The sequence below is a fragment of the Schistosoma mansoni genome, chromosome 1, assembly GCF_000237925.1.
Source record: "Schistosoma mansoni strain Puerto Rico chromosome 1, complete genome".
NCBI lineage: Eukaryota > Metazoa > Platyhelminthes > Trematoda > Strigeidida > Schistosomatidae > Schistosoma > Schistosoma mansoni.
The window spans coordinates 36392106-36417150 of NC_031495.1; the positions used below are offsets into that span (position 1 = coordinate 36392106).

Below are 25045 nucleotides of genomic sequence, written 5' to 3' on the forward strand. Positions count from 1 at the left end.
GATATCTTTTTTCTACAGTCCACAACACAGAATATATCTGAATGAACTGATAATATGTTCAGTGTTCCGTTATTCTACTACTTGCAAAGAACTCATCAGTTTAACTTTTAATCTGACAGAGAAACAAAATGATAATTGAACTAGTCGTAAACTGCAGGAATTATAATAGTTCTACTGAAAGAAATAAACCAAATATAATAATAAAAATACAAGGCTTTATTATGATAAAGATAGTAAAATAGACTTACAACTCGACGAGGATAAATTATGTAAGCGTTAGTCAAATAAACAATAATGATCTACCGTTGTTCCATTTGTTAATTACTAAAGAAGGTACATCTGATCCCACTCTATGTACCTCGTATCAACAACGAATTCGAAAACGGTATAACTGGATGGCCTTAGACCATTAGCTATCAGATTTGTTAGTACATGTATATAATTTTGATAAGCATACAACGACATGTACATTTCAAAAGAGTGGAAGTGCACTTGAAGAGACCACTTGTCTAAGTTAAACGCTTTGAGTATAGTTTTCATATTATATGCTACTAAGGGCGTGACAAATCATCATCACAAAATTGAATACTTTTAAAACAGTTTTCTATGCAGATATTTCAGATCCTTTGATCAGATATAATCAGTAACAACCTACTATGGCAGAAGACAAACCAGCTAACAAATGAATAGCAAATTAAGAAAAGACACTGAAAGTGAATTGAATACACATTGTGGAAATTACTAAACAGAATCTTAAGGCAATCTTTAACTTGGAGTTCACAAAATGAATGCAAAAGTAGCAAACCGAGAAAACTATGGCTTAGTGAATCGGAGGTAGATATTAAAAGCATGAATACGCGCTAACTAAAAGCTATCTAAAGTAACCCAACCTTTCCTCCAAATACTAAAGAAATGAAATAAGTTTATCTATATATTCAACCACTTATGAAATAACTTGACTTACCTTAGTTAGTAAAATCACCGATAATACATTTACCTCTGTATATTGAAAATAATCCACATGAGATGAGATATGAACTAGTTACAATGCTGAATGTTCATCATCTTACATTCAAAATAAGCATAACTTGTAACTAGTGGGTAATTCTTCCAAACAAATATCTCAATTCGTTAGAAATAGAAATGATCTATGAGTATTATTATTGATATAAATATAATGTCTCATCAATAATCCATAAGTAAAATCAACATGGTTATGAAAATCAAAATCACTTAGAAACCATTAACTACTTTAAAAGTTTCAATGATTTTTATATCGTCATTCAAATAGAAAAAAAATTGCCATTTCAATGAAATAACCACTCAATAGTTTCTTTATTTTATCTACTTATTCAAATAAAAAAACTCAACAATATGGCCTTGCTAATACCAATAAAATTGATTGTATAAAACACTTTGTGTGTATAAGCTAAAGTGCAATTGTTCGTTGTCTAGTTTCTTTCTATACTTATCTATATATACACATATATTGATATCAATGAGTTCAAATAAATCTATATGCAACAAAGATGTCCGTCATCTAAAACAAAGAAAAGAGACAATTAAAGAAAACTAACCAAGTGTGTTCGAAATTCAATTTTTTATTTGTTTATTCCGAACTTATACATATCGGTATATAAAGATATATGTATATGTGTTTACTGATACTTTAATTACACTTACACGTACATATAATTTACCATTATGTGAGTTTATTCAATACAATCACATTGTGTGTATAGAGCACACACACACACTAAGTATTCATAGCAAGTTAACATAGATATTTAATTAAATCCTTGAAATGCCTCCTATCTAGTAATGGTGCGCATGCATATACACGCTTTTACTAACATAGGTATACAAATAAACGTATAGGTTCAATAAAACTTAGTTCAAAATTATTTTTTGGCACAGTATTTAGATAAAATCAAGAATACAAAAAAAATGAAATAATAACAACAGACACTAAAATAAAGTGGAGGGAAGCTGTATAATAATCAATGCTCTCTCTCTCTCTCTCTCTCTATATATATATATATATATATATATATATATACAACCGAATCTGACTTGTAAATAAGCTACTTTGTTAATGCCTTAGTAACTCGAATTACAAAAGATGCACTCATCGTTGAGAACACGTGAACAGTTAGTCTATGTAATTTGTTTCATAATCGATAAAACAAATAATTTATTCATATGAATAAATGAAAATTGAACAAGATATTTGTTATGTCATAATGATGAATAAAAAAATTACTGTTTTCATATTCATAATCTCTTGTTGAAAAGAATCTCAATGAACGTATGATACTTTTTCATAAATGAGCAGCTTATTACATTTTAACTTCGGCTATAACATTAGAGAATAGTGTTTAAAATTTTTAATTGAAAACTCTAAGGATAGAATATATAAGAACTTTCGTCTAAATTAGAGCGAATAGTTTTACAGTATTCGGGTGCCGAGTTGATGTAAGACATTAAAGCTTTTCGAATGAAAAGCTTGGACCAGATTGCCAGGCGAAACGTTGGATTTACTTCAAATTCATTCGCTGAGATTTTATAAATATATTATTCCTATTGAATGTTTATGAATAGAAGCTTCTGAATAGTTATATTTCGTAAAAATAGATTTTAGGGAAAAATCCTCTCTGCCAATAGTTTTATCTTAAGTATTAGATGAGTACAAATAAATGTTTATTGTATATTCATAAATAATTGATGTTTTTCAATATCCAATAAAATTACTTTTTTGATTTTAAAAATATTCCGAATACTAACTGATTATTAACATTTTCTAATAATATGTAGAATAGAGTATAAATTTTGAAGTTTAAGCTCAATATCAGAGAGAAATTAATCGTTTATTTATATAGTTGAGATCATGAGTCAATTGAAGCTAGACCATCATGAAAAACCTGGAAGCACTGGACGGCCGTTTCGTCCTATTGTGAGACTCCTCAGTAGTGCGCATCCACGATCCCGCCTCTCGAGATTCGAACCCAGGACCTATCAGTCTCGTGAGCGAGCAGTTAACTGATAGACCAGTGAGCCGACCTCCAACGGTGTTCATGTCTAACTTTAACCAATCCACGAAATCGAGCACAGCTGATGAGTCCCACAACAGGACGAAACAGCTGCCCAGTGCTTCCAGGTTTTCCATGATGGTCTAGCTTCAATTAACTCATGATCACAACTATATAAAATTACTAAAATCTCCACAAAACCCCCTTCTCGTTTAATTATATGCTTAAAATACTATTTCTTTTCAATAAATTGACAAGAAATTAATTGGAATGAAAATTATGGTCATATTTCCGTCAAAAAAAAATGACATTTCATTATTATCAAAAAAAATGCTTAGTAACTTGGGGAGCTTTATTACCCCCAGCTCATATCATGTTAATTTAGTTGGAATAATTAGTATAATGCTGAATATCAGATCTTGGATAGAATATATTCAGACATTTCCCTGTTAATATGATTATCAAATAATCATTATCAACAAACGTTATCAGTTATAATTATGAAAAATAGTGTATGCTTTTAATCCATATATCTTTTAAAATGAGTTCATCAGAATAAATCTCTTCGCCAAACAATTGTTTTCTTGTTTTGCTTCAATGAGTATTTCTCGTTCAAACCATTCAACTGAAATCGTTTTGCCCAATCTTTTAAAGGAGACTATCTCAATGAATTACCTATAGATATTCTGTTGAAGAGACTTAAACTAGGAAGACTGAGAATAATAATACTATTAACTTATTGCAAAAACTAAAAGTGAACTGCAAATTATTTTTTATTACATACATTTTATTTGAAATTATAAAAATACAACGGCAATTTATAAAGATTGCTAAACACAGTGGTTAAACAGGGAGTGAAAAGCTTTTGTAACGTTTTGTCAAAACAACTAGAAAATTAGGATTTGAAGGACGAAAATCAAATCATTTCAAAACAAAATTCCACGTTTTAATTGTTGTGGTTTTTACATCTGCTTAAACTTTAAGCGATGTCTAAAGTGTATATGTACAAAGCAAAATGTTGCTACCTACCACATAAAAATATAATTAATATCTCATCAGCTTTAACTTTCACTAAGAGCTCTTTAAATCGTATCAATAATTTGTGTTTCATTCCTTTTACAAATGCTGATACGTATATATTGAGAAACTTGACGTCATTCTCCTAGTTGAATCCATCAAGTTTGAGGTTTTATTTTTCGTCTATCTGATAAGAAAATGCCCTGAATAGATACCGAATATTTCAAATCTTATAGCATAAAGTTTTAATACAAGCGATTGCATATTGTTTATTCGTAAAGGAATTCACTTTTACAATCAATAACTCAAGTTATTCTTGATACATATGATATTAATATAAAATAATAATGCTATCCTAATTCAAAAAACAAGATTTAAAAAATAATGTCTGAACGTGGACTTTCTTATCAGGGCTTTTTAAAAGACGTTTGTGATTTATTTATATGATTTCAAAGAAGGGTTATTTCAGTACAGAAAGCAATCATAACTTATCAATATATCAGTCACAGTATTATTCCTTCATCTAAAATTTAGACATCCAAAAATCAGTATCAACATTATGCAATTGGTATATTTTACAGTACATATGTAATATATAAAGGTATTTATTTATTTACTTGAATACATAAATATTGGTACAATGAGGCACCGAATACATATGCGCCACATAAGTCACTTGATTCGTGTGTGGGCTGAGATACTGCCCGGGTGACCAGACCGAAGCAGGTGGTTTTCTCAGGGAACACTCCCCGAGGCTTTGACCTACAATTCTAATCCACAAGGCAGTGGAACAACTTTAGTAGATGCACTTCCATAGTAGCCGGTGACCAACAGTAGGTTCATACGTCTTTTATTTCCTCAGGATGCTGGAGCCCATGAGCACCCCTGATTTGAAATCAGGGTTTTCCAACTCCCTTAGATGGATCCTCCATATCCAACAACCCGGTTGATGCTCTGGAAATTCGCTTTTCATCCCCTCAATTTCGTGAACAACACCCCCGCCACGAGAAGGCAGTGAGTAGGACTTCGCTGACAGTGGCCGTATACGTGTTCCCATGTTAGGGCATTTTGAGAGAGAGAGATGTTCATTCTTCTCATGCCTGTCTCCATTTCTCGGCATAATGTGTTCTTTGGTCTTCCTCTTCTCCTTTGACCTTGCTGAGATCGCCTTTCTTTGGTATTTTGATCAGGTGTCCTTCTTTCCAGTTTGCTGGTACTTGTTCTCCATCCCATATCTTACTGAAGAGAATGTGGAGTATCTTGGCAGTTGCTGCTACGTCTGCTTTCAGAGCTCTTGATTTACCAGATTACCATGCCCATCTCTTCAAACGTTGGTGGGCCAACATCGATTGGGATGTCCGTGGATGCTACTTCGATGTTGAGTGGGTTCAGTGTAGCTGATCGATTCAAGAGTTCTTTGAAGTGTTCTACCCACCTGTTTCGTTGTTCTTTAATGTCGGTGATTATCTTGCATTCCTTGCTTTTCACTGGTCTTACTGGTTTACGGTGATTTCCAGCGAGTTTATTTGGTGTATCATACAATTGTCTCATGTTCCCTTCTCTTGAAGCCTTTTCCGCCGTCATTGCTAGATCAATAGTAGTTCCCTCTTTATTGAGTAGCTCATGAAAGGTCTGGAACCTGTTGTTGAGGGCTATCTTGAATTTGTTGAGTTCATATATATCGGTATAGGGTTTTGGAAATTGTTGAGTTTTAATTGTGATCATGAACTGATCAATATTAGGTCACCATTGAAAGTCTGTAACCACTAAACGTCCGTTTCATCCTAGTATGGGACTCCTAAGCAGTGCCCACCCACGACCTTGCACGCATGACTCGAAACCAGCACTTTGGTCTCGCGCTAACGATCAATCTCTTTCCACTGAGCCCGGATCCAGCCATGTTAATTTCTAACTTTAACCAATCTACGCTATTGCTTAACCATCTTACACTGCCGTCGACGGCTTGCAAGTTTTCAATGGTGGTCTAATATTCATCGGTCCATGATCTCTCTCTCACTTCTCTTCCAAAGTGCGCATTTTTAATTATTAACTCTTTATTGTCCGCTGTTGTATACTTCAAAATTATTCAATGAAAAAAGCGCTAATAAATAACATCAAAGAGTTTTGTTGAATGAATGGGTGAAGAACTAAACAACTGGAAGCACCGCATAAAAATAAGTGTATAACCCTAACATAATCAGTACATGAACTATGGATTAAAAGAATATCGTTCTCTTGAACCAAGCTGTCAAAGAAATGGTTCAAAATATTTGAATAAAATAAAAATCTTAAATATTTGTGTGTTGGTTCAGAAGAATCACTCCTGTAATTTATATCCGTTTCTTTGTAGTTCAATATGAAAAATAATTATCTGGAAAAAATGCTTAAACATTCTTTTCAAATGGAATAATAGAATTATTAATTAATCATACATAGGCTTAACTTGTAAAAATACTCTGAAACAGTGATAACATCTAAAAGTAAAACTCTACTGGCTGTTCGCATGCTTTCTCAAAAATGTTTAATGGTCAGATCAAATCTGAATTTGAAATAATCGTCACAAAACATTAAGACCTTTACGTAATAAGTGTGTAAATAATTAGATAGAGAGGAATACAAACAGAAAGAGGCGGAAAATTACAAACAAATGACGGATGTGAAAATAATGCTAATGATAACAAAAACAAAGTAAATAAGAGATTGTTTGTTAAGTTATATCTCACTATGGAAGGGATAGGGGGGGTGTCACGAATTTCATAAGTTGGGGTTAAATGTACGAATCCCTATAGCTTCAGCTATCTGAATTTATGGAGAATGCAGAATTCACTCCATTTATAAATCACTTCATGATTACAACTGAATCAGTCGCAAAGTCCTTAATATTCTGATTACATTATTATGGATCCATTTTGATAATTATCACTGACCTTCTCAATGCATAGAAACTCTACTAACTATAAACTATGATCAGAAGGGGTTTTGTGGAGATTTAGTATTTTCATAGTTGAAAGCGAAGCTGGTAGGTCCTGGGTTCAAATCTCGCGGGTGCTGGATCGTGGATGCGCACTGCTGAGGAGTCCCATAATAAGACGAAACGGTCGTCCAGTGCTTCCAGGTTTTCCATGATGGTCTAGCTTCAATTGACTCACGCTTTCGACTATGAACTATAGCTTAATTTTAAAGCATTATGGGGCAATTTCAATATGAATAATATTTATTCAATCTGTTGTATTACTGAATACCTAATTTCTTCTAAGCATTTTAAATACATAAAAGTACTTCTAACCTTTTTTAAACAAAACATTTACGCTACATTCTTTTTTACTATAATGATGCCAATCAGTGTTTACTAAATCGATTACAAATTTGTTTATTTAGCAGATTAGATTCTTGAAGTGTTTTTTTAATTGAGAAATGAGTTAAACTGAAATGGATTCACATAATCTTGTCATTCTTTGTTTGTTCACCTTGAATTGTGTTTTTGTTTAGTCACTATACATAATTGAGCTGTACTGTGAATACAATGTATGTATATATGAACTAGGAATGAAACTTGAGTAACCACATAGTTGACCTTCTAAATGATTTGATTAAGTAATTTTATTATCACGAGGTGCTAAAAAGACATTTTAATTGCAAGAGGAGCCTGTTTTTCTTCAAACCAGAAGATATTCCTGGCAGATGTGCGTCATCAACCGTGAAAATCGGTTTTCAGACTTCACAAAGAGACCACACACATAAATGATACACAAACTGAATGTTTCATTGAAAGGATGATTTTACTGATCGAGAAAATAGCAAGAATCATTGAAGCGTATTAGTTGAGAATCTGGTCAGAACAACTGCTCAAGTGATTGAACATAATATGAGAGAATTATAATTGCTACACAAATACTATCTTATTATGATATAACAAATGGCAAATGACTAGCCGTTTATAAAAACCATGGTCACAAAGCTTAGTTTCATATATTCAACTATTCGCATAAACATTGAAATTTATGACTTTCCTGTTTTTCCGTAAAATCAGTACATAGAATCCAGTTTCATTTCTTTGTAAGACTACTTAAGAAGTCACTTCAATCTCGATTCTTTTCACTATCAAGTTATCATGGTAGAAATTTATTTCATCTTAGCTCAGAATACAACTCAGTCACTTATTGTTTAGCATTATTTGCGAAAATCGCTTGTAAATTAGATTGGCTGTGATGCATGATTTAACCATGTAATCACCAGTTCACAATAAATTGCCTTAAAATTTAGTGAGACAGAAAGTACTCGAAAAATTTAAAACGTCTCCAGATTTAACATTCATAGAAAATACTATGAAAAGTATTTTATTTTCTGTAGTACTAACACAGTAGTTGAGTTGGAAGGTCTTACGATATTCCATGAAGTATCTATCATCAAATATGACATAAAGACTATTTATTGATGACTGGTTTCTAGATGAGCCCTCGAAGTTCTATTGAAAATTATTGACCAGTGAAGTGAGTTAAGTTGAACGTGAGGTGTGTAACCAAAAAACATTGGCTTATAAGCCCCACTTTATTTTGAATCGACTAATATCAAAATCCTAAACTAGTGAACTCCGAAACTCAATTATTTTGTTCTGGGTACAGACAAGTCTTAGCTATGAAGATACATCCATGAACTAATGTCTAATTTTCAAGGATTCACGCAGTAAAGTTTGTTTCAGAAAAATTCTATATCTATATATGGTCTAACTTTAGCACCAATTTCATATAAACAAATTTTGAATAGATAAACTTTTTCACCCTGATACGGTGACAAATAAACCATCACACCAAATTTGTCAATTTTTTTGAGGGAAAGTTGTGGAATATATCCTAATGAAAAACTTCCCTAGGCCAAATATGGTTAACTTCATGAATAAATCATAGTTGTTATTTGTAAAATTTAGATTTCACGTTATGTCTCATTTTAAGCTTATCAACTTGAGTCATTTATAAAGTCAGGAAAATTAGAATCAGTTTGTGAGTTATATAGAACAATATTTATGAAATTTACAATTGATTACAGGATTAGAAAACAGTTAGGAATTGTATTTATCGAAGAAATGTAAAATACAAATGTTTAGTACGCCTCTAATTTGTGTTCTAAAACCAAATGTCTTAAGAAAGTGGGTAGGATAATATCATTTGAGGTGTAACGTAGATACATATAAACTGTAACTCAACATGAAATTTTTTTCAATCACATGAGCAGAAATTTAACATTACTTATTATAGAAACTGCTTTTTATTAATGACATTAATGGATGAACTGTTTTATTCATTCTCTATCATACCGATCAAGCTAGACAATATGAGTAATGAATATATGTAAGTTTGTTTTAGGTGTTTTAGATTTATATCTAGCAGATTGTTTATTATTTGCCGAATTCCATAAATTTAATCATTCTAATATCATATGGTTACTTGTTTTTTTTTGTTATAGCCAACATGTTACTACGTTAATGTATGTTTATGATGCATAATTTTTTTTCTGAAATACTTTTTTGTCAAACTTTAAGGTGATTAATTTTTAGTAAAAACAAATTATATCCCCGGTCAATAGTTTGTTTAACTAAATTAAGAAGTAACCATCATTGATAACAAATTAGAAATTATAAAGTGTAATACATGGTCAAGGAAGTTTTATTAACTAAACAATATAGTTCACATGAGAAAAGCTATAATACCTAGTTTGTACTTAAAAGATAAATGACATTTCATGTGAAAACAAAGACCTATTTCCTAAATGATTATAATTAATATCAATATATTTGACTGGGTATATCTTGAATCATTTTGTATGTGAATCTATTGATATGAAAACACATTATAACAAAGTTGTATGACGTTTATTTCAAAAGTATTAATCAGTAGATTGTAAAGTATCCTAAGCCTAACTTTCAATATAAAGTTTACGTTCTTGTATTTTTATAGTTAAAATCATGAGTCAATTGAAGCTAGATCACCACGGAAAACCTGGAAGCACTGGACAGATTTCTTCAGATCCAATGACAATGCTAATATTTATAGTATCTATCTGTTTAATCGACTATGTTTGTATGATCTTCTGACATCGATACAACCCATTCTATTTATTTTGATTACACCTCTTAACTTTATCGATCTCCTTCGACTTCTTTTTCAAACATTAGGATGGCGATTATGATTTTTGTCGTTTTTATTTTCGGTTTGTAAAATTTTATTACGTATATCCTAACAACTTAGAATAATATCATAATGGTATTTTTAGTTTCTTCCCGATTCCAATGTCAAGTAGGTAATTTATACTTGATATATTGTAAAATTGAAATCCTTTTTTTTGTTGCTTTGATCAAACGCATTCTTAATAATTATGCTCCCCTTTTTAATTTCTTATAAAGTGAAGACAGAAATTTTATCTCTACATCTTAATAAGTCTTTTTAACTGTTAATATTTTACTCATCATCATTTGATAACTATCAACAAAAGTAATAAATTCCCTACCGGTATGGTAATTAATCATAGTCAAATCATCAGTTATTTATACATTTATGCGAAGATTTTGAATTATTTGGAAAATTTAGTTATCATTAACAGATATCAAATGAAGAATCATTCTGAATCCGTGTTTTCACTCGATCGTGTTAGCTGTGAGTTGTGAAGTTTGAGATTCTATCCAATGTAAATCAGAGAATATACAAACCCTAGAATTACCTTAATTTTCAGCATTTTTTTCATTTGGTGTCAAGTTGGTTAGATAGATCAGCCTGAATATATAACAATACAAACTGGCTTATCTGAATCATTAATATCTTAGTCTTGCAGTGTTATCATCATGAAAATTACTTCAATAATATTTATTTTTACAATCGATACTACTTGTAAATGATATAAGTACCATTAATACTCTTTTAACATAAATATAAAGAGCTGTCAATTATAAAAGTTAAGTGAAAGGTAAACATTTAATTCGTAAACGTCATTCAAAACTACTTTGATTTCCAAAGTTTTCAGGCAAAATAAATAAGAAGCAGACTAAACCATAGATGCGCAGTGCTGAAGAGTCCCACAATCGGGACGAAACGGCCGTCCAGTGCTTCCAGGTTTTCCATGGTGGTCTGGCTTCAATTGACTCACGCTTTCAACTATGAAAATACTAAATCTCCACAAAACCCCTTCTAAACCATATTGTTATATTTACTTGATTTTGGTTAGTATTTCAATTGAAGTTAAGCACCAAACAGAATATCATTACAGTTACACAATTCTTTAATGTTTGTCATTAATTACAAAATTCATTATGTAATTTAATTATACACATTTTTTATGTATTAAGAAGTTTCTATGAATAATTTAATGTTCACATCTCAAGTTGTTTATGACTATTCTCTTCTTTTTGAATTAAACTAAATTTTGGAAAATTAATGTTTATTGTTGCTAGGTCGTAATAAATGTTAACTGGAGTAAAACAATATAAAAATATTACTGAACTATGATTAAATGGTCAGATTTTATGACAATATTAACAATTACTATTCTTGTAACAATGAAAACATAGTTTAGATGATAGGACTTCTTTTATTATGTGTAGCTATTGTAAGACGATATACTCTATTCTCATATATACTATCCCTTAGAATTTGACTGCATTATCTAGTTTTATTTACTCCCTTTAGCGTAAATATGTGTGAGCAAACAACAAACTATTCATAAAAATAAGCCTAAACCTGATGATATCACCACTCAAATGTTGAAATAATGGAACTTGTGTACTGGCTAAAATACTGAACGATACCAAAACAAATATCCAGTTCATAACTGACATTCAAACGGTTTACATAATTCATTTTTTGAATGACATTTGTGACTAATTGGCTTACTGAATAAAACCATAACATTTCAAGTATTTGTTACTGGGTTTAAACGCCAGTAGAAACATCAACATGTATTTATGCAAACTCAAACTACGAATCTCGAATAAGACAAAAACTTGCATCCTGAATCCTCTACTGTACAGTGTATTAACAAACGAGGACGGCAAGACTATAATTTATGGACGACCTTTGAACGAATCTTAAGTGACCTTGAGAAATATTAGCCAATCAGAAGACAGTTGGTATAGAGTAAAAATACATTATACGACACCAAAGAATTAGAGTGAGTACATATCTTTCACATGGTCCAAAAGCTTGTCAAGGTTAGAAAGATGTCCAAAAGGTTTCAAAATCTTAATGCACAAGGTAGACGAACTCATCCATATGACTCCATAATACTCGGTATCTGGAGCCATGATAAAGTCACAAAACTCTTAGCCCCGACCATATAGCTTCAATATTGTTTGTATGTACTCCAGTAGTGTACGTTTGTCACTTTTATTACGCATATATCCCTGCAACACTCATATCTCTGAACAGCCGAAGCTTAAGTAACATCTGCGAATATTGCAACCAATGTTACTGGTGCTTTTATTATACAGTTCACAGCAATTAATATAATTTGCCTTAGTCTCAATCTGGATCGAGAGAAAAAAGGTCCTATTCTGGCAGACTTCTCCCTCTAACATCATCAGGGTAGTCTGCGCAAGGTCTACATGTCAGTTGATTACCACAATTACAAGTAAAATAACTTCTTAGTAGTCCTATTTATTGTAGCTGCTTAATTGTCACGTTTTCTCTAAAATCCTCTGTGAACCGATTGTGCATGGTCATGAGGTACTGAAATTGGCGCTGTGACCTGTAAATCCCTCAGGCGCTTCTGATTGGCTCTTCCATAAATTATAGTCTCGCCACAAGGACCTGTTTCGATAGATTAGCAAATGACTGAATTCGGTGATCAATTAATCTGACTTTTAGGTTTAAAAGCAAAGTTATATATGGTTCAAATTGTAATTTATTATTTTAAATTACTGAATAAAAATAATACTGCTTAATTTAACACTTGTTCAATAGAAACAAGTATCCGTATCAAACTGCAACTTATGTAATTCACCAGCTATTATACTTCACTGTATTTCTTTAAACCGTTTTACTAGCATAATTGATTTCAAGGAAAGACATTAATTGACCAAGTTTTATAAAGTGTTACCTCTCAACTGTTTTAATATTGTAGTTGGTCAGTACGGTACATTCCATCATAAAATCAAAGATTACACATTACTGTAAATCTTTTTTCTCAATTTCATATAATTTATCAGGGGGAACCTAAAGAACTATAATTAACAGAAATAGACTCTATAAAATCTTCATCATCATGTAATATCATAGTGACCAGTATATATTAATAGATAAATGTAGATGTATGTAGTTGGGATTTGATATACCTATCGTATATCTTTCTTACTTTAATAAATTATAGCTGGGGTAAGGTATTCTTGTTGCTAAAAACGAACAGTATGACGTTGATAAAAGATTTTTGCAGAAATGCCATAAATGTTTATTTAGTAATCAATTGATTCCTTTCAAATAAACAAAAGTACTTCCTTCAAAAAAATCATAACAATTTATCTTTAACAATAATAATAACGGTGTAGTGAACATGTTGAATAAATTAGTTTACAACTGATAAATGAAGTAAACTTTACAATTTAACCTGAAGTCATTAAGATAAAATGCGGTTAAAGACGAAACAAAGGCATTACATACGACTCTGAAAGAAAACGTATATCCGGAGAAATTTATAATTAAACATTTAACCAATAAAAGAGAGCTTATAGAATGCCTAACTGTGAGCAAATAGATTCTGTATATACACTTACAATTCAGAGGTGATTCACGTAGTGAAATGCTAAGGTTGAAGTTACGCAGATCAACCCAAAGAACTTTTAATACAGGTAAACTACAATTAGGGTTTCCTACATATCCGATGATCACTCCGAGGTTAAAAGATAATTTGTCTAGACTAGCCACTAATTTTTGTATCTATCAATTCAACTGCAGCTCTAGAGCAAGTTATTTGACAGCTGTTCTAGGAATTAGTATATTTGGGCTCGTGATCACCCCCCCCCAAGTGTGGATAAAACTGTTAACAGCTCCGCTTTCCCCTATGTGTTTGATCTTTACACAATGTTGTATGAATACTGTTCTAGATAACGTTAGTTGAATGTGTTTAGCATGACGTTTGGTTACCCGTATTGAATACTATTTATTCATTTATTTGGTGCTAAATTGCGGACAAAAGTAAGATAATTTATCATTATCATTATTATTATTATTAGGTGTTAGTAAGTAGTTTATTTAACTTTGAATAGTAATATTGATTTATTTAGTACTCTAGATCATGAACAAATTTTGCCGAAGTTCAATTGAATTTATCCTGAGTTATAAGAGAACATAAATATAAAAAAATTTATATAATCCTAATTTACTAATGTCTTAATTCAGTACACAACTTACTCCAAAAAATATTATACCTAGTTGCCAGACATTAGTAATTAAATGCATGTAATCACTAACCAAACTATTCAGGTCTGAATTAATGAATCTATGTATGTATATAATCATGGATGTTAATAATTACCATAACACCCAAGTTACTGATTTAATTCCATTCTAAAATGATGCATCATAGGAGTTTATATAATAGTACAAACGTACACATAAATCACTTGCTTTTACTACAAAATTTCTCATCACTTGATTGATAATGACTACTCAAACTGAATGTCATGATTACTCACCCTTACTTCACCAAGTTTTACGATGAAGCATATCTTTCCATGAAAAAGATTGACGAAAATTTCATGACAGACAAACCGAACTTTTGTTGCTATGACAATTTCGCATATATATATATATATATATATATATATATATATATATGGACTTGTACCATTCTATTGGTTTTTCTTCGAGATTGAATTAATTACACTTTTTCTGCACTTTAATAAATGACAAAAGTGCACCGAAACAGTAACATAAAAACATATCAACATACTTGCACAAGTTGGCTATATTTTCACAGTAAAATCCGAGATGAAGTTATTGTTTTACAACTCTGTAACTGTTAGTACCGCATCTCACTGCTGACGCTCACCGTGAAACTAAGTTCCAGTATCCGTCAGATCAAACACAAGAAAGTTTTTTTCAAAAGATGTTACGCCCAGTTTCCTTTAAAAAATTTCAAATTTAGGAAGTCTGGAAGTTTTGAGGCATCTTTTCAAGGACCTTATATGGTAGTAGAAAGTGATTGACAAAAAATCGAGTATCAACAATGGTAAAATATTAACTCACACAATGTACTACGAATACCATACTTTTTAAATAATTTGGTAGCTTCAGTAGTTCAACAGCTCAGTAAGTAGATAACGCCTTGTTCTTTTTAATGTGAGCATCGAGTCAAGGTTTTAATGTGAACATCAAAACGAATGCAATCAAATCCTGTCAGTCAGCCAGAAATAGGATGAACAACTCATACTGGATTTCACAATTCATCATAAAAGTACCTAAAAATGTACCAATTTAAAGAATAACAAAATGTTAGTAACTTAAGAGAGAGTATCTTGTGTAAAAAGATGCTTAAAAAGATGTCTTAAAATAAATCTTTTGTGTTTAGTCTATTCCTTAAGTTTCAAGGATAACATACAATTACCTATATTTTCTAAAACAACTGAAAAGTAGTCAGTATAGATTCCAGCTGAAAACCATTAAATGTTTCTACACTGAAGTTTGCTAAAATGTCGAAGCAGTCTGTTGAAAGAAACCCCTGGTTGTATTTCACTTGGTGTACATATCGGTCATACGATACCTAATCAGTGAAGTTCCGTTGTAACCTGATTGGCAGCTGAGATAAATGAAAGAAAGAGTTGATCTATTCATTTATTCAAATACACCACTCGTTATATTTTATTTTATGCTACCATTAACACTCTGTTTGTTTGCACATGCAAATTACTTAGCTTATCTATGTTACCATAGTGATATTACATGTTATATAAATAATGCTTGGTTTAAATGCAAAATAGACAGACAGATAAGATGCTTACCTAAAGTTCAATATCAAAAACATTTCTCTGGTGCTCATCATTATTTTTTTAACAATAAACCATATTGTACCAAGACAAATCAGTGTTATAAATAGAAATATTTAAATTATTGTGAACTATAATTTTTTATTATAAAATGTTTGACAATTGCATAAAAATTCTTATTATCTTATTAAGTTTATTTACTAATTTTGAGTCTGTCAACGGATTTTCAACAAAATTACGAAGTTGGGATGATGTTTATGGTTACGATGCTATATGGAATTCACCGGGGGAAAAGGAATATACACTGAATGAAAGAACTGTAAACAATAATACATCTAAATACATTCAAAGTAAAAATAAACAAACAAAGCTGAAAAATCAAGGTTTTGCTGATAATTTAATGCTAATCGATGGTGCGTCAAAAAATGAAGGTACTGTATTAGTTAATCGGCACGGCAAATGGGGTACAATATGCGACGATAACTGGACACTAAAAGAGGCAAATGTAATATGTCGTATGCTAGGTTTTCCACATGCTTTACAAGCTACAACAAGAGATTATTTCTTTTCTAATAGCGAATGTAAGTTTATTTAAGATTTTATCCAAACTTTACTGAAGTATATTCTGATTAAACGATTCCTTTACAACGATGATTCTTAATTGTTTACATAATTTCATCTAGTTATCTAATAAGAAAAAGTATGTAAATAGATGATTTCAGCAGATTCCTTAATTTGAATTGTTCCCAAAAAAATGAAATTCAAATAGTTTTCCTAATAACATGATTGACCATAAATAACTAAAAGTTGGATCATTTGACACATTAATCTCATACAGATATTGATTTTACACAAACTTTATAATTCAATACAGCAATTAAAATTACCCTTTCATTAATTTTATATAGTTGAGATCATGAGTTAATTGAAGCTAGACCACCATGGAAAACCTGGAAGCACTGGACGGCCGTTTTGTCCCATTGTGAGACTCCTTAGCAGTGAGCATCCACGATCCCGCCTCTTGAGATTCGAACCCAGGACCTATCAGTCTCGCGCACGAGCGCTTTGTCATTGGACCACTGAGCCAGCATCTGGCGGTGTTAATGTCTAACTTCAACTAATCCACGAAATTGATCAACCATTCACAATGTCTTCAGTGATTTGATGTCTCCCAATAGACCTGGTTGAACTGTTTCTCAATAGAACTCCAGGCAATACCTTATGGGGCCAGTCACTAGTGAGCATATGATCATTATCCTCAGCGCACTACTGAGGAGTCCCACAACAGGACGAAATGGCCGTCCAGTGCTTCCATGGTGGTCTAGCTTCAATTGACTCATGATCTCAACTATCTAACATTTCATTCATGCCAATATATTTCACAGACTTCATTAAATATAGATAGCCATTTCATTTTTAGAATACTGATTATATATTGATAAAATATTTCATGAGAATTTTACTTTCAGTAAAACTTCTAAATGATGATTGACTAAAAAAACAACTAAGAAAATTTCGTCAAAGTGGTTAATTTAAATGAATTAGCCTTATATTAAAATATTCAAAGCAATAATGTGCTCAAAGGGTTTCAAGTAAGAAAAGCTGTGAATAAAAAAGAAAAAAACGAAGATTGATATATACAAACGGATTTTATATCTTCCTACAGAAAAATATCTGTTTAATGAAATCTTTATATTCACCATTTGAAAAAGGTGCAAATTTTGATTACAAAATAATCTATAATAAATCTTTTAGGAGAAATTTTAAGTTAATTGCATTGTATAAACTAAAGTTTTGTTTGAATTCACTTGAGATTGTTTGTTTGAATCTTCCCATTGATTTTTAGCACTACAATTGATCAGTCTCTTATTGGCATATGTGCATACTGTGAGTATTGTCTCGATATAGCCTCAATTCACAAGCATTATAAGCAAAGATGGACTCATTAGCTGAGTGGATAACGCGATGGCGTTTGAAGCGAAAGGTATTGGGTTCGAGTCCCGGAGTGAACATCAACTATGAGATGCAGGTGCATCCAGCTGACGAGTCCCGAATGGGACGAAACGCTAATCCTGGATTCCACTGCTAGTCACTGTCCATCTTTGCTTACAAAGTCTTGTTTTATTTATTCTTTCTAGTAAATCAACCCAACTAACATAACAAAATATCCGTCTATTAGGCAGTATGAAAATAGTGGAATTCTCTTAGCTTAACATTTATATATTTGGTTTTACAGTAGACAAATGTCTAAATATAAATGATACCATATTTTAGTTCAGTTAAATGTAATGAAACGTACTGGCTACTTAATTTTTCATTACAGTATCGGATATTTACTCTTGGACTCAGTGGTTCAGGAGTATAGTGCTCACTATGAGACGAAAAGCTGATAGGCTTGATTACGCTTAGGTTAGTCATTATATATAACTTAGTTGTTTCGTGCTGATGAAAACTGTCACTTAATATTTGCCTTTCAATGGTCCTATAAATGGCTCAGCATCTTTACCAAATGTATCTCCCGGTTCTTCTGATCTCTACAAACCAACCAACTACTACAATGTTCTATGGTTTTACGTCGTGGGGTAATTTTAGACAGTCACTGAGAACAGCAAACACTGAATAGCTACGTAGTCCTTTTGTGGAACTCCCCAGAAGCGTTTATGCGCCACCTCATCAGGGGTCTGATCCAGCATCTTCAGACTTTACAGCGAGCTCTGAACCATCAGAGCACTATGTTCTCATCCAGTACTTGTCTAAGTTCAGTCCCTGATGTAAAAGTATAAAAATTCAATAGTCTCCTTAATAACCTATGCTAATATAATCTTTTTTAAATAAATATATATTCATAATGTATAACGAGAAATAGGTCGTAGAAAACCTGCGTCTCAATACTATATAAAATACAAAGTTATACTATAGATAATTAGGTTGCTTAGTGTCTTACGACAGCTTTAATCGGTAGTCCTATGTCATTTGTGATGTCTGGAAATCTAAGCTATTTCAAATAATATGGTTGCTAACATCTCCACTTGCCGTATCCTTGAAATATATGTAGATAAGTGATATGAACTTCCTATTAATTACAGTTCAGTCCTTTTCAGACATATATAATGATTTCTTACAAAACAAATAACGTTGTCAATCAACCACCTCAAAATTTATTAATTTCATAACAGTATTATTTATTCTGTCTTATCAACAGACTGTCTCATGTTGTGAAAGTAAAAACGCTCGAATCATTACTTTATAAAATGATTTATTACTAATCAAAGTTTATTTTTTGCTACTTTTTCCTTTGGATCTACTTACACTTACTTAGCAATTATTGTTTGTCGGCCTTGAAAATATCCTTTATGTCACTTTTCATATAAGCTTATCGATATTTCTGCTTAGTTTCTGACATTTTTTGATAATGGTGAATAAAGAATTCTATTGATCTACTTAACTAATTTTCGTTGGAGTCTATAAAACGAGTACTTTTAGCCAGCTAACTAACATTTGAATAAGAATTGTTAATGGAAACAAATGTCGAAAACACATACCATATCTACAAAGGCTGCTAGTGATTCATTTAAAGGAAATACAATTTATTACAAGAACTCATGGTCATAATCTGAACAGTTTTCAATGAGCACACAATTTTCTATCCACTCACCTCAGCTTATCTGTTTAACTGTTGATCGGATAGACGTTTCATGTAACCGAACTCAATAAACCATTTCCATCAACAAACCCGAATTCAGATTATTTTGAACGCTCTGTTTGAAAAAAAGACCCATATAATTATTTTGATAAGAAGTTTAACACTAACTAATAAAGGTTAATTAAAAGTGAAGAGAGAAATACTACACTAATTTAAGAACAAAGGGGCAATACGAAATTAAAATGTTTGGTAGTGAAAAAGGGAGGAATAATAAAATATCTACAAGAGGAGCTGATGGAAAAAATAGTGGGAGTGGTTGTACGAAATGTTTATGTATGTACTGGTCCACTTTGTTTAAGCGAACATTACTGGCTTTGAACATGTCCAAAAGTTGTACAGATAAACCATGAGGTAAATTTAGTAAAACGATAGATCATTCGAAAGGTTTTATTGTTGTCCGATTGATATCTTATCTCGATTAATTAGACAGATATGGAGCCCTTAATCAAACTTAATTGTCCTTTGGTTATATTAGTAGAACAGTGCTTCCCAATTCAATAATAATCTCACCTTTTGATGGGAATTTTAGGACTGAGTGGATCTTGAGCTCTTCTGGCATGGTAATGTGAATGACTCTTGAGAAAAATTAAGTACATAAAAAAGGGAATGTGAAAATGTTCATCACTGAGATTTTTTGAATCACTGAAAAATAAATATCAAATACCCATCAAACAAAAATCTAAACTCTGAGTAGGTCACGGTACCGAAATCTCAGTGAGAACTGAACTTACTGGGCTCGATTGTATATGGAGTCATTAGTGAGCATACCTGAAATGCTCCAAATTAACACAAAATGACTGTTTAGTGTTGATCGATTTTCAGTATTTCTCTAGTCAGTCTTAGTAGGTACCGGAAACTATCATTGTATCTTAATCGAAGTAAAAAGGTATAAGAGAAGTTGAAATATTTTAGTACCAACTAAAAATTTTTTCAGTGAATAAACGCCATCATTGATTATAGACAATGAAGTGATCCCTAATTTCTTTTGTTAAGTGTTAATATTTATTATACTTTCCAGGAAAGGTGTTAGTATGATCAACTAAGTTAATTTGATTTAGCTCCCTTCTTTTCATTGATTATTTGATAGTTGCAGTAATATCTATTTACATACGATCTCATATTTCTTATTTCGCTTGTCAGATGATTATTTAATGGATGATGTCTATTGTAAAGGAAGTGAATCCTATTTAGATGAATGTGTTTATTGGACAGAACATGATTGTTTAAAACGAGAGGAAGCTGGTGTTATTTGTCTTAATCCTGAACCAATTAAATGGCAATATAATGTTAGGAATCCTCAAATTGAAAAATTGTCTAATACTGATATTAAAAGGATGAAACAGGTCAGTGAAAATTACGCTAGCAATCTATAATGTGTACTGGAATTCTAAACATTTAGCGCTGTTTGCATTTTTATGTTTTATGAGCGTTTATAAATAGTCATAAATCTGCTTTGACATTTATAAAAGGTCGTATAAAACAGTCATGATTTTATAATTATTGAGTCTTGATGTTAACTTTACGATGGCACACTGGTTATGTTATCTCATTGAATAATGGGAGGTTTTCAACTGTATTGTCGAATTACTGATCGCTTACCGTAATATATTTTAACATGCCGCAAAACTCTCTAATTATATAAGGTAACGGTCCCAGTAACCTAGTTCTTCTAAATAACCTTCGATTGTTTCCATTTATAACTAATTAATGTCTATTTATTCGTACAGTAGATTAAAACAACCACCACGTAAAATCACAGTAATGTCTTAGATAGCTGATAAACTTATTTGTATGCTAACAAAAAACAAGTGAAATGTTACTAGTCTTACGGTAAATACAACCGTTTCTCTTCAAAAAATGAGTCTCTACAGTCAGAAAATAAAAATATTTCTTCTGTTTGACCGTACCAATTAGCACAAACCAGTATAGGAATAATATCCTATCAGGTCATACTGAAGATTACGTAATCGTCTCCAGTGATAATAAATCTTAATGTCACCTATATTTGTACATCGATGAGTTATTGTAGGCCTTCACTATAATATTTAATATTTCTTTGAATTTACAAGATCATTGCAATTAAACTGAAATTGATTATTTGCTACAAAATTCTAGAGACCCCCAACATCATTTGTTCCTCAGTGCGAATGTTTCGAAAGACTCTCAAATTATCTAACAATATACTTGCTTTTTTTCAACTCTTAAATAATTAGTGATGGTGCTTGTTAAATATTCTTTTTTACCTAATCTAAACTATAAAAAATTAGCGCATATAGCTCCACTATAAATGAGTCGTATTGTATCTTACATTTCCTTTGATTCGTTAGGTAACAGTTACACTGAGAAGCACACACAGCTTCAATAGCTGCGATCCAGCTTATTAAAGCACTTTCCATCCTAAAACCTGCTCTCCATAAATATTCGGTTAATTGAAAAATAGCTAGTTTCTTGAAACAGAGTAATCATAATTTATCTAAATGTACATTATTAATACTGTAATAACTGCATTACATATTACCATAAAACAACAATCATTCGTAGTTTAGGTGTTCTTCAATTGAGCTTGCTGATAAGATAAAAGTATAACATTTCTAGGCAGCATGACTTTACTGAATAGCAGTGATTGGTAAACTTAATCACCAAGTCATAGTAACAGATATCAGTCAGATAATTTTTAAATGGCTGGACTATGAAGTGGCATTGTGGCACTTCTTGCTGTGGTACTTTTTAGTACATAAAGACTATATATATATATACTTGAATTTCTGCCGATGATGTCGTTCATGAGAACTATGAAAGCTCCACTACCAAATCATCCAGCTCAGAGGACTAAAATCCACAAAAAGAACTACTTTGTACGTCATGAAATGATTTTAACTGTAGTACAGGATATGTTCTTTACGCAGACTTTCTATGTATTTATATAATTAGTTATTGTCATCTCTTGGCTACTTCGTGTATACAAAACGTGAAAAATTTAATGCTCAAATCATTTTTAAAGTGTGGTGCATTTTCTTACTGGTTAATGTGTAAAAAAAGTTAAGTATTCCACCAGCTCGAATTATCAAAATAGAAAACGCCATCATTAAAAGATAAACACTTTAATTCCCAATCACTTGTACCTAGCTTTACTGGAAAATGAATTCGAAGCTCCACATTATAAATATATTAGTATTATAAAGAAAAATAATGAGCAAAGTAAGATGGTATATCCTGTAACGCTAACATTGAACGAATTACGTTTTATTTTAAAGTGAACATCATTTTTATTGTATCCAAAGAAATTTTTCATTGATCCATGAAATTAGAACAAAATCTAGACTGATCAACCATGTTCATACTATTAACATAACATGCTATACTGTCACTTCATCATTCAACTGAATGATTACAATATACTTGTAAGGATGGCTCGTTGGCAAACTCTAGGAAGCCTCAAGAAGTTCAGAAAGAGCCGAAGACATTTCATCCAATCACTATTAGGGGAATATTCTAGAATGTCAACGTGTAGCTTCCCTATTGGATGGATAAAAATGACCTCCTTTGTGCCTATTGGCTGTCCGCAATGATGATTTACTTTCAGCCAAAAACTATAAATATATAAGATTTCTGTACTATATTTTGACACTGTTTGAGGAATAAAATTCCTACTTACTAGTCTTTTGTCTTCTCTCTTGCGACGTTGCGAGTTCGATTGTTCAAGTAGACTAGTAGTACGCGGCATAGCAAGAATCAAAACTCTAGATATAACAATACTACTAAGTCAAGAAACGATAACCAAAAATAACCACTACAATAACAAAATTAACTATCCTTCTCAAAATACCTTTCATATAAGTGTTTTTTCAATCATATAAAAAGTAATGAATAGGTGCATAAATTACTTGGATTTCAACAACAAACATTTCACAAGTTAATGTTAATGAACAAGACAGTTCAACAAACAATCTATTGTATGTAATAGTATGTATAGTCTAAATATCTCTATATAATGAAATGCTAAGTGTAAAATGAATGGATTAAAAAGTTTCTTTGATAAAACAAATTTCTTTCTTCGTTACTTAGTGCAATTATGTTGTCGATAAAACTTAAAGTGTAGTGTTAGTGATATGAAAAAAAAGTAGGTTTATAATTAAGAATTTTACCGCGGCTGAAATTTCCTCACGGTACATCAAATGAATAAACATACTCCTTTTTTTAAAGAAAAACAATTTTTTCTTTCAATTATTGTACTGTCATGTGCTTTGACCAATACTTCAAAAAGGGTTGTACCTTTTTTTTAAAAAATTATTAATTACGTAATATATATAAACAAGTCTGTGGATTATTTAGATTAAGTAGGAGGTTTTCTTATTACTTAAAAAAGATCATTAGCTGACCATTCAAAACTGTCAGTCATATATATATATATATATATATATATATATATATATATATATCAATTAAGGAACTTTATTAAAATTAGATAATATCATACATAGTTTAAAACCAATGTAGGAGTTATTAAAATTGAATGAAATACAATTTAGAAGTACAAGAAATGTAATACCACATGCTTCCAGAATTCTTAGTTGTAAACAACCATCTATTTTGAAAGATGTTTCGAGTTGTATAGTTATTATCTTATCTCAGGGAATCAAAAACTTAATTCTAGTGAATTCTACTGACAGTTCAATGTATCGCTAAATTGTGTGTATATTCAGTTTTATTATCAACAGAAGAATTTCTTTAATTTTGTGTGAATCCACAGCATATAATTCCCTAACTTTTTTTTGAATTATAGCCAAATACAAGAAAAACTCAAAAACCCATTCAATGTTCTTTTCATTATGCATAAAAAATCACCTAACTTTGCATTTCCAAAAATTGATGATCTTTAGTCGGGATTTATAGGAATGCCCCCAAATGCCCTGGTACGGCCGAGAGTAGGGATAGTCCTCTTTCCCTCGCCAAATGCTCTCACATATCCACGCGTATATAGCCCCCGCCAGGGAAGTCCTCTGTCAAATTTGTGTATTGTAGTGGATTATCATTCTTTTTTTTTGAAAGAATGATACTTACTTACTTACTTCCTTACGCCTGTTACTCCCAATGGAGAATAGGCCACTGACCAGTATTCTTCAACCCACTTTATCCTGGCCATTTCTTTCTAGCTCTATCCAGTTGTTGTTCACTCTTCTCACATCTGTTTCCATTTCTCGGCATAATGTGTTCTTTGGTCTTCCACTTCTCCTTTGACCTTCAGGATTCCACTAGATGGCTTGCCTTGTGACCAATCAGCGTTCACTAGAAGTTTTGAAAGAAACACCACGAGAGTGAAAATCACGTGTGGAG

The 25045-nt window shown here is 31.5% G+C and overlaps 1 protein-coding gene and 1 non-coding gene across 2 annotated transcripts in view; both read left to right on the top strand.

Annotated features, from left to right (window-relative positions):
• Window positions 1–9314: 9314 nt before the first annotated feature.
• Window positions 9315–25045, top strand: part of Smp_159060 (macrophage scavenger receptor-related) — a gene marked incomplete at both ends in the record, with an annotated part of 19943 nt that continues 4212 nt past the window's right edge. Inside the window, 3 exons of the mRNA XM_018794257.1 lie at window positions 9315–9391; window positions 16201–16589; window positions 20852–21054. Of these exons, the coding sequence (XP_018648688.1) occupies window positions 9315–9391; window positions 16201–16589; window positions 20852–21054 (669 nt within the window). The remainder of the gene's footprint in view (window positions 9392–16200; window positions 16590–20851; window positions 21055–25045) is intronic.
• Window positions 17949–18020, top strand: Smp_tRNA_00656_Pseudo_TTG.1.1. The gene has a single exon. It is a non-coding gene (tRNA).